This window comes from Neoarius graeffei, chromosome 13, assembly GCF_027579695.1.
Source record: "Neoarius graeffei isolate fNeoGra1 chromosome 13, fNeoGra1.pri, whole genome shotgun sequence".
Classification (NCBI taxonomy): domain Eukaryota; kingdom Metazoa; phylum Chordata; class Actinopteri; order Siluriformes; family Ariidae; genus Neoarius; species Neoarius graeffei.
This window is the reverse complement of record NC_083581.1, coordinates 23,937,637-23,949,696: the sequence shown is the minus strand read 5'-3', so window position 1 is coordinate 23,949,696 and position 12,060 is coordinate 23,937,637. Positions and strand designations below refer to the sequence as shown.

The 12,060-nt window shown below is 40.0% G+C and overlaps 1 protein-coding gene across 7 annotated transcripts in view; it reads left to right on the top strand.

The window, feature by feature from the left end:
- src (v-src avian sarcoma (Schmidt-Ruppin A-2) viral oncogene homolog) overlaps positions 1 to 12,060 on the top strand; it is a 409,402-nt gene that overhangs the window by 363,182 nt on the left and 34,160 nt on the right. For all 7 annotated transcript variants that reach the window (XM_060937380.1, XM_060937381.1, XM_060937373.1 and 4 more), the window contains one exon: positions 8,029 to 8,299. In XM_060937380.1, the coding sequence (XP_060793363.1) occupies positions 8,038 to 8,299 (262 nt within the window). In that variant the 5' untranslated portion in view covers positions 8,029 to 8,037. The remainder of the gene's footprint in view (positions 1 to 8,028; positions 8,300 to 12,060) is intronic.

Here is a 12,060-nt window from a genome sequence, read left to right as displayed (position 1 = left end):
TCTGAATTAAATTACAAAAAAAAAAACCTTTCATGATATTCCAATATTTTGAGATGCACTAGTATATTGGTAATTGTATTGCATAGTATTTTTCCGAATAGATCTCAATATATTTTCGTTCTATAAGGACTAGAGCATTGGTGGTTCTAGTTATAATTCCAGCTAGATTAGGGTACAAAAAAACACTTTGAAAAGCGCTTTTGGAAATCACTTGTCCTTCAAAGGGATCTTATAAAAGCACTATTCTACATTACAGAGAGCTCATTTTGACGTCTTTGTTTTGTTTACATTCAAGGAAAGCAATACTTAATTTTTTTTTCTTTTACCTTTTCCACCAGCCCTGTGATGACCTGGCGACTTGTCCAGGGTGTACCCCGCCTTTCGCCCATAGTCAGCTGGGATAGGCTCCAGCTTGCCTGCGACCCTGTAGAAGGATAAAGCGGCTAGAGATAATGAGAGAGAGAAGGACTAGAGCATTGGTGGTTCTAGTTATAATTCCAGCTAGATTAGGGTACAAAAAAACACTTTGAAAAGCGCTTTTGGAAATCACTTGTCCTTCAAAGGGATCTTATAAAAGCACTATTCTACATTACAGAGAGCTCATTTTGACGTCTTTGTTTTGTTTACATTCAAGGAAAGCAATACTTAATTTTTTTTTTCTTTTACCTTTTCCACCAGCCCTGTGATGACCTGGCGACTTGTCCAGGGTGTACCCCGCCTTTCGCCCATAGTCAGCTGGGATAGGCTCCAGCTTGCCTGCGACCCTGTAGAACAGGATAAAGCGGCTAGAGATAATGAGATGAGATGAGACCTTTTCCACCTCCGCTCAAGTAGCTGAAGGTTTTTAAAAAAAAAATTTGGAAATGTGTTGGATCTCTTACTTTCTCCTGAAGCTTAACACCATTTGCTAGGCAACATAATACTTATAATTGCATGGTAGAAAAAGCTGTTACGTAAATTTTCTATAGAATGGTGAATAGGTGTGAAATACAGAAGTACAAAAAGGTGCAGACTGTGTGGGTTTGTGTATTTGTCTAAGGAAATATTTCAGGGACTTTTTTTTTCTTTCTCTTCATGCATGTACCACTCCATAATTCTATACGTACACATTGTAAATGCTGTACGACTCTCAACAGCTTTGTCTCTGAAGGTTTTCAGTTGCCCAGGTCAAGTTAAGATGTCTCATAGTACTGGCAAGTCTTGGCAATCATGAAGACTTGCTCCAACAGATGAAAGAGAAACTACCTTCTTGTTTAAAGCGCAAGCCCAGTCACCGGCACGTCCCCCTGAGAGGTATGCCAGTAAACCCATAACATTATCTAAATCCGAGGGAGTCCTGTTTAGCTGCTCTGCTGTCTCTCCCCCACACTAACTTTCAAGCATGGATAGCAGAAGATGATGTAATCATACAGCTTGAAACATGCACTGGCTCCAGAATTCCTTCTTTCCCATTTACATGCTCCGTTTCTGAATTCCTCCCACTGGAAACACACACCAGCCCCCAAATCACTCCCTCCCAAAGCAGCTGCTTGGAGCCATTAAGCTCAGCATGTCTGATCCAATGGAATCTCTTCACCTGGCAGATAAGAAAGAAAGTACGATGCTGTTGTCTCCTGGAAGGCTTCAAATATGACGAAAGGCTCTACCATCTGACAAATGGAAAATGGTGCAAGTTTAAGACATGCTTCTCCCCATCCCCTCTTTACACTCATTGTCCATTGATGGAGTGCCATTTTATGACAATGCATCAGACACTTACTCAGGAATAAAATATGTTTGTTAATCTGCCTTAGAAATGCTGGATTAATGTAGAATTATTTCCCATCGCAATGAGCCATTGAGGCAAAAGTTCTGAACAAACCAGTCATTAACCATCTTAATTGAAGCTGGCACTTTCATAGCCTGAGGCTGAAAACCTGAATGTGGGAGGTCACTGTGTATGTATCTCGTGCCCAAATTGCCGGCATCCAAATCTATTTGTGCACAGTGAGGGAGTGATCAATCTTCCATTTGTGTCTGGATTAAACTAATGATTCACCCAGGAGTCATGCATACAATGTTTGTGAGAATCGTACCCACGTGGCAGCATGTTGCTGTACATTTTCCACCCCTACCACTGCGTCGCATTACAGAACATGAAAAACAGGGTCAACCGTACTGATTATAGAGAACAACTGCACTAAATAAATGGCTGTAGTTGGGGCGGGAAGTTCCTCCTGCATGAGATAATGTTCGATTAGTCAGTGTTGATTCTGGTTTATGTGGACCAGCTCCAGTAGAGTCAGCTCAGGACAACAGCATCACTGGATTCTTTGCAATAAAACACAAATGCAAATGTTCTAGTGGCAGTATTATTTTTATATAAATTCTTCCACGAAATCAAGTCATACATGAGCCAAGAAGCTGACTTGGCGCTACGAGCCTCGTCGTCTAAACCATGTAGGATGAGATTGAGTGGAATAACTGTTTTATTCTCTCTGCATTCACTGGATTTTGAGAAATGGAGCATTTTTATTTTTTGCAAATTCGGTAAATAAAAACTTTATACAAAATGTCCGACAAAATCCTTTCCGCTTAGAATGTAAACAATCCAGTGAAATGACAGTCGCAATTTGTGAAAACTGCTATAATAGTAATAATAATATTGGAAAAATAAAGAAATTCTTACCATCAAATACTTTTATTCCATATTTTGTTGCGTTTGTATTTTGGGTGTTGTTTTTTTTTTTTGGTGGTTGACAAAGGTGCATTACCACCATCAACTGGGCTGGAGTCTGGAATAGGAGATATTGGGGGTGAAATATTCTTTTAGGTATTTGTTTCTTTTAAATACTTTAACAATTTTGGTGGTAGAGTTTTTATTTCATCTTCAGTTGGTTCAGCAACACGCGCTGCCATTTTGTTTTTCTCTTCTCACGATATACAAGTTGATCGCCCAGTAGTACAGTAGCCAGTCAGAGTGCACAATTGCTTATATCCAGTGAATGTGGATAGAATAAATGTATATAGCCCATGATGTTGATTTTGAGCATATGGTACTCAGGAATACTAATTAGCAAAGATGAGAGAGAGAGAGAGAGAGAGAGAGAGAGAGAGAGAGACACACACACACACACACACACACACTGACAGTGGGTTTGTTTTACTGCCCTGTCAATAAAAGGTAATAAAACAAGGACTGTCTTCCAAATGATGTGATTATGATTTAGAAGTGGTTACATACATTGTAGAATTAGGGTGCTATAAGCTTTTACCAACAAACCCACCCACCATTTATTGGGTTATTCTTAACTGGATTTTCAGTGAAGCTGGAAAACTACAGTTGGGTTTGTCTTTAAATACCTTACCATCAGTGCAGTAACCAGGTTTAACCTTCTGGGGTCTGAGGGTATTTTCTGGCACTCTAATGATCTTGGCATGCTCTGATTTTATCAGTTTCAACAAATCTAAGCAGTATTTTCAAAGTCGTATGACTTTTTTGTATTCAGCACAAGTTCAGCAACAATAATGTCTATGTAGTGTATGTATGTCATGATTGTACTTTTAAAAAAAAATGGATAAAGATGTTGTAAAAAGCAGTTTTAGAACTGTTGGAATGTGTGACAAAAACATGAACTTACCCATTCTGTCGAACCCTTTGGGTCACTTGAGGTGATTTTGTTCAGTCTTAAGAATGTATCAAGCAGAAAACTTAAATCTGCTCCATTTGATTTGGACAATTTAACTGGCCATCAAAAAATGTATGTCCTATTGCTTTGGGATAAAGGGTTGACAGTGGGAGGGGTGTTCAATGAGAAGTGTAAAAAAAATTTCCATTCCATTCAACGAGAGGAGTGAAAACCCCTCCCACTGCCATCTCTTAATCCCATCAGATTAACTCTTAATCCCATCAGGTCAAGTCACAATGGGTAAGGCAATTTCAAGTGAGGTACTGGTTATAAGTTGGAGGGGACACATGGAAAGCAGTAGGTCTCAGAAGCATCACTATGTACTGAGGTTCAAATAATTCCTTATTGCCACCATTGAAGTCTTTCACCACCTTCCTCCCTGCTAACTACTCAGAACATTAACATATTCTGCCAGTACTTCTCTTCTACTTCTATTCCTGCACTTTGTTACCCCCCCATCATCTTTTACTACAGAGGAGTTAACTTATCTCCTCTAGCACTCCCATCCTTTTCACAGTCTTCCAGAATATCTCCTAAGACCTTCTCCCTTTCATCACTTCCATTGTAAATGATTCCATAAGAAGTCAGGGCACTGACTACTACTTTCAAAACAGCAAGGGGTCTGCTCATTCTTAAAAAGCCCAGGCAGCTTGAACATGGGCAACAACCAACTGGTATTCGATGACTAGACTTCTCTCTTATTTCTAAAACTCTTGACAATCTGTCGTCTTTTTTTTTTTAAATAAATAAATAAATAAACATCACTCCAGAAACCTGACCCTTGTGGTCATTAATGAGAAGGCTAATTCTGCTAGATCAGCCAAACTATTCCTGGTCTTGAGCTGTCCATCCTTTCAACCCTTGGAATTAATGGTCTTGCGCGGTACTTCCTACATGAAGTCATAAAAGGACATGGAAGGGGGACACATCTGCTCCATGCAGTTCTCTCCACTGGCGAACCACAACAATCAGTGCTTGGTCTTTTTTTTTTTTATTTTCCTTCTATGCCTGCTCTCACACGTGATTTTCATGCCACTGCTATGCTGATGACCCACAACTCCTGCTCTCCTTTCCTCCGTTGGACAATCATGTTTCTGCACAAATCTCAGCTTGTCTGGCAGACAAGTTGTCATGGGGATGATTGGGGGGGGGGGCTCATCAACTGAAACTAAATCCCCAGAAACACTGAGCTGCTCTATATCCCTGCAGAAACCTCCACTCATCAAGATCTTGTGATCTCCTTGGAGAACGCTTGGTTAAAGCCATTTCACAATGCAATTAACTACCCATCACTCGCTTCTCATATTGCTAACTGTGGTCTTGCAAGTTTATCATGTACAACATCAAGAGGATCTGGTCTTGGTATTTGTTTAGTCTTTTCTTCTCATCTAAAGATTGGACTAATCTGGACCACGTGGCCCTAAATTCGCTGCTATTTTTTCTTGCTTCACTGTGACCCAATTCAAGATACTACATCATGCCTCATATGGTGGGCTTTCCCCGTTCGTGCAAGGCATTGTGGGATATAAATTTGAAACAGGAGAGAAGAATGGAGGATACGAATGAAACGTGGAAGACCAACTACAGTAATGGAAAGTGAGAAGAAAAGATGTTCTGTTACGAAGGAAAGGAAATGCAGGACCAAACTAATAAATATCAGTGGTCAGTGAGCGCCTCAGTGTGATCAGCTGTTCGTTTAGTGACTGAATGATGTAACTGTCAGTGCACGGTCAAGATAAACCTGTAGATGACGGTAATGCAACATTGGATGCTAGCTGTTGGAAAATCCAAAAGAAGGAGGAAAAAAGAAAGAAGGTAAACCTACTCATGTGCACACCAGACTTCCTCTGTCTGCTTGACTACGCAAAGCGAGTGATTTCATGCATGTTATTTGCTCGGGAATCCCCTGAAATACCTTCCCAGCCACAGAATGGCTTGGATTTTTTTTTTTTGAGATATTGCAGAAATAAACATGCATCACAATGACCAAATTTCAGAGGGAACTAAATGTCACAGATTGACTGATTTAAAATAAATACATTTATTTGAAATCGAAAAAACGTATAGCTTTAACTGATCTAGAATGCGACTGTGTTACTTGTTTTCAATCTTCAACGTTACCCCATTAAAATACTGATGCTTGCCTCAGGGGGAGGCATGGTGGTGTAGTGATTAGCACTGTTGCCTCACAGCAAGAAGGTCCTGGGTTCGAGCCCTGCGGCCGGCGTGGGCCTTTCTGTGTGGAGTTTGCATGTTCTCCCACTGTCTGCCTGGGTTTCCTCTGGGTGCTCCGGTTTCCCCCACAGTCCAAAGACATGCAGGTTAGGCTAATTGGTGGCTCTAAATTGACCATGAGTGTGAATGGTTGGTTGTCTCTGTCTCAGCCCTATGATGACTTGGCGACTTGTCCAGGGTGTACCCTGCCTCCCATAGTCAGCTGGGACAGGATTCAGCTTGCCTGCAACCCTGTAGAACAGGATAAATGGCTACAGATGATGGATGGATGCTTGCTTGCCTCACGCCAAAAGCAGACACACACCACCACCTTATCAGCACCGCATACTTTCTGAGCCACTAAGACAGCTCCACTTTACCCACCATCCCTCAAGATACAAGGAATGCATGTATCAAGGCTTTTCTGGACTCCTGATGGCAGTCCAAACAGCCCAGTCACTTTTTTTTTTAATTGTCTTTCTAGATAAGGACATCTGCCAAATGCTGTAAATGTAAATACACAAACCTGCCTTTCACATCACTAGGAATAGATGACAGTTGGGTGACTGTTAAAGGCTGCTATTGTATTGTCGTCATATTCCAGCAACTTGCATGTTTTTGTTCCTTTACAGACTTAAAAATAATGAGTTTTATTCAATGAAATGAGCTTTGTTTTCAGAGCAGAAAATATCACAAGCTATTTAGGTGTCCAGTCGTTTTCTGCTGTCAGAAAATATTTTGATAACTTGTACTTGCCTTATTTGCTATGATGGTCATCATCTCTGCTAGCTAGGACAGCCGGTCATGTTGACTGTTCGGCTACAGTTAGTGAAAACGTGAATTGCGTTTTCCAAATCGGGTCACTTCAATGACCCTTTTGTAACCTATTGAATGGCAAAAGACAAAGACATGAAGCAATTTTTCTTATAAAAATCTGTTCTTAACCGTTCAAAATCTAGGAACACAGACCTTTTATACTGTAGCTCCAAGTTCTCTGAAGATGCACTATATGGAGAAAAGTATGTAGACGTCTGAACATCAGACCCATCTGCGCTTGTTGAAGATCCCATTCCAGAGCTGGTTCCTCTTTGCTGCTATAACATCCTCTACTCTTTTGGGAAGGCTTCCTGCTAGATTTTTGAACGTGGCTGTGGGAATTTCTCATTTATCCACAAAAGCATTGATGTTAAGCATGAGAAGGCCTTCCATTTAATCCTGAAGGTGTTCAGTGGGGTTGAGGTGCAGACCTCGTCAAGTTTTTGCTGCATTGTCATTATGGAACATGTTTGAGTCCCTTAGCACCAGTAAATCTTAAAGCTTCCAGCATGCAAACTTGGTCTAGGTGATTTTGTGCTTTTGAATTTGTGGGGAATTTGAAGAAGGCCCAGATATGGGTGTGATGGTCAGAGGTTCATATACTTTTGGTCATGTAATGCATTTCCTAAATATTTTTTTAGATATTTAAAAAAAAAACTTTTATATAAAGGATGCACTGTGCCTTATATTTAAATTGGATATTTTATTAGATGTTTTATTTCAATTTTGAAATCTCTACAGGAGACTAAAAAAATTAAATAAAATAATAAACTACCACTGTATTTGTGTTTTGTGAAAAGAAGAGCTGACTCCCACCTCCTGAGAATTTAGAAGTAGCACTAGCAAGCGGAGACTTGATCACATTGCCAGAGAAGCGAAAGGGTGTGTGTGTGATGGGATGTAGGATGTGTAACAGGTATTAATAAAGTGAACGTGTGTGTATGTGGAATGTGTAAAATGGTTCTGAAGAAATATCGGAGCATGAAGATCTGATTGCAACAGCTGGCAGTGTTGTGTGGTATGAAGGGAAGCAGCTGTTCATTCGGACAGTTTGGCAAATCTCACACTAGAGTGCATTGTGCATAACCCAGGATTACTAGAGGATCCACACACACCGTGGCCCATCACTTCCTCAACACTTTCTTTTCCCTTTTTAATGATTTTAACTGAAACATTAACCACATCATATAGTTTATGCAGAATTAATCAATCTGCTTATTATTAACCAATAATTTTAGAAGTACTATATTGTGTGCTCAAGTTTGTACATGTTTTTATGAATATCTGGTTGACTGTTTGTTTTTGTTTGTTTGTTTTTTAACCCCTGTAGGCTTAGGACATGGGGGGAACCAAGAGCAAACCCAGAGAGCTGGGCCAGCCCTCACAGAATGTGGATGGTAGCGTTAGCATGAACAGTTGCAGCACCATCGGGCATCACCTCAGCTCGTCCCAGCAGAACTTCACACCTACCCGGACTCCTGCGATGGATAGCTCACGGCATGGTGCCCAGAACATCACCAATAATGCCGACCTGTCCTTGTTTGGAGGAATGGAGTCCATGAACATCATCTCATCACCTCTCCGTAGCACATTAACAGCAGGTACAAAAATAGCGATAATAGTAATGCCTGCTTTAGCACGTACTGTTTCATTTATAGGAATGGCAATAAAATGTTTAGTTAATGTAGATCCGAGTGCAGTCTAGATATGGTGACGTTTAGATGTCGGTTCCTCAGAGAAGAGTGAAATCACATCACATTCTTTGAGTCACCAAAACAGTTTAAATAATTCATCATCATCATCAATTTCTATGGAGCCACTAAGGTCCCGAAGGTGCTTATACGTCTCTAACGACTTCATATGAATATCACCACCATTTAATTTTCACCTTGGAATGTCATACATAGGCATGTAATGATTCACAATTTGATTCAATTCATATCATCGGGCTCATGGTTCAATTTTCCCATGAAGAAATTTTATTACCAAAAAATGCAACATTTTTTCCTATTCTTTGTCAACTTAAATATTCCTATTGTCAAAAAAAAAACTTTTGTACCATTTTCTTCATAACCAACAACAATCATTTACCCACATTTTGTAGTAGTTGGAGTAAAATATAATGGCCCATTGACTAAAATATCCCTTTTATTCAAAATGCAAAAGTGAATAACATCTGCCTTTTCTTAATAAACTTTTATGAACATTTGTTCTGCATCCATGTCCTTCTCTTTTCTTTATCTTTCAGCAGACTGTAAAGAGAGAGACAGCGCTCTGATCTCTTGTTAAATCTATTTGTACGATCACACAACAGTTCTTTCACATTTTAGATCTTTTTGTTTTGTGCATTTTTGCAGCATTAGAGCTGTGTTACTTCCACCTACACAGAAGTCACATGCATTCCTGCTATTGTACATCATTCCACTCTCCACTGTCTAAACACAATTACCGTTAGATAAAATGAAGAGATTACACAGCCTGATAATCATGATTCATTTTTTCATCTATTCGAATCATAAATTTGCATCACGATTTATCGTTGCATGATGTATTGTTGCATGCCAGAGATGTCCATGAGGGCCGGCGACCGGCGGCTTTCTCTGCCTACACAACCGGTCTGTGCCAGTTACTCAATCTCAGAAAAGAATAAAAACTTGGCATTCAATGTTCAAGCGGTCCCCCCCCCCTTTAAAAAATTATTTATCTAGTTATTTTATTATTTTTAAAAAATATTAAATATCGTCTCCGCTGCCCATAATTTGCTGCAAATCCAACTATTTCACCATGAAATTGTCTTCGATTCAGGTCTAGCATGACCGTAAGTGACACCATATTTGTTGATCGATTCTCGTGCTCTGATTGGCTGAGCCAGACCACATGGTCTCGCCGTAGCGTATTGTAGTTGTTAGACCATGTAGTTATGTTACAGAGCCAGGTAGCATACTACAGAGGGTAACTGAGAAAGCCAAGCACGCACACATCTGGAGGGAAATTTCATACATATTTTGCAAGTATTTTACAGGGAAATGGTTAGTAACTTTTTTTTTTTTTTTTTTATTAGCCGAGAATGCATCAGAAGGCATGTAAATTAAAAAATTTCTGAGGAGAGCATGTCCTCAGATCCCCCGGCATTAGCGCACCTTTGCTGCCACAAATTCCAGAGCCGCCTACTACTTTTTTTTTTTTTTTTTTTTTTTTTAAAGCCGGATACTTCAGATTTTCTGGAGAACCCTGGTTACATGCCTTGTCATACAATGAAAGTCTTGCTGCTTTTGCACATAGACATGGGATTATCATTAGCAGAAATCATTTTCTGTGCATACTAAAGGACAACAGTCTGACGGAAGGACTACGTGGTGCATAACTTGTTCCCACAAGAAGTAAAAAAAGAAAAAAAAATCACCTTTCGGTACTTTAGGTTATCTGTAAATTTCTGAGAAAATTAAATGTAAACCAGATGACTTTCAGTAGGATTAGGCCTACAAGATAGCAGTAGCAGATTATCAATCAAGGTAAATAGATCTAAAATTAAATTGTTGAACACTACTATTTAAAACTCAAGGTTTTTATTGTGGGAACATAAATCTAGCTACAGCAGGGGTGGAAAGTTGCTCAGTCTGGACCCTGGGGCAAGCAAATTACGCTACTCTTTTTTCCAAATCCTGCCACCTGCTGCATCACCCACGCAAAACCAAGAACACAGTCTGGCTGTTGGTAGAAACTATTTTTACTCATGTTATTAACTTGAATGGAATTTCGATCGTCATTTCAAAGTTATGAATATGAAGAGATGTGGAAACATTGATTCAACTGAGCAAAATGCAGCATAGTGCAACACTAGCTAATGCTTATGCTAGCACAACATAGTCACCTTAAACACTTCGTCGAGCTACAACCCCGATTCCAAAAAAGTTGGGACAAAGTACAAATTGTAAATAAAAACGGAATGCTATGATGTGGAAGTTTCAAAATTCCATATTTTATTCAGAATAGAACATAGATGACATATCAAATGTTTAAACTGAGAAAATGTATCATTTAAAGAGAAAAATTAGGTGAATTTAAATTTCATGACAACACCACATCTCAAAAAAGTGGGGACAAGGCCATGTTTACCACTGTGAGACATCCCCTTTTCTCTTTACAACAGTCTGTAAACGTCTGGGGACTGAGGAGACAAGTTGCTCAAGTTTAGGGATAGGAATGTTAACCCATTCTTGTCTAATGTAGGATTCTAGTTGCTCAACTGTCTTAGGTCTTTTTTGTCGTATCTTCCATTTTATGATGCACCAAATGTTTTGTATGGGTGAAAGATCTGGACTGCAGGCTGGCCAGTTCAGTACCTGGACCCTTCTTCTACGCAGCCATGATGCTGTAATTGATGCAGTATGTGGTTTGGCATTGTCATTTTGGAAAATGCAAGGTCTTCCCTGAAAGAGACATCGTCTGGATGGGAGCATATGTTGCTCTAGAACCTGGATATACCTTTCAGCATTGATGGTGTCTTTCCAGATGTGTAAGCTGCCCATGCCACACGCACTAATGCCACCCCATACCATCAGAGATGCAGGCTTCTGAACTGAGCGCTGATAACAACTTGGGTCGTCCTTCTCCTCTTTAGTCCGAATGACACAGCGTCCCTGATTTCCATAAAGAACTTCAAATTTTGATTCGTCTGACCACAGAACAGTTTTCCACTTTGCCACAGTCCATTTTAAATGAGCCTTGGCCCAGAGAAGACGTCTGCGCTTCTGGATCATGTTTAGATACGGCTTCTTCTTTGAACTATAGAGTTTTAGCTGGCAACAGCGGATGGCACGGTGAATTGTGTTCATAGATAATGTTCTCTGGAAATATTCCTGAGCCCATTTTGTGATTTCCAATACAGAAGCATGCCTGTATGTGATGCAGTGCCGTCTAAGGGCCTGAAGATCACGGGCACCCGGTATGGTTTTCCAGCCTTGACCCTTACGCACAGAGATTCTTCCAGATTCTCTGAATCTTTTGATATTATGCACTGTAGATGATATGTTCAAACTCTTTGCAATTTTACACTGTCGAACTCCTTTCTGATATTGCTCCACTATTTGTCGGCGCAGAATTAGAGGGATTGGTGATCTTCTTCCCATCTTTACTTCTGAGAGCCGCTGCCACTCCAAGATGCTCTTTTTATACCCAGTCATGTTAATGACCTGTTGCCAATTGACCTAATGAGTTGCAATTTGGTCCTCCAGCTGTTCCTTTTTTGTACCTTTAACTTTTCCAGCCTCTTATTGCCCCTGTCCCAACTTTTTTGAGATGTGTTGCTGTCATGAAATTTCAAATGAGCCAATATTTGGCATGAAGTTTCAAAATGTCTCAC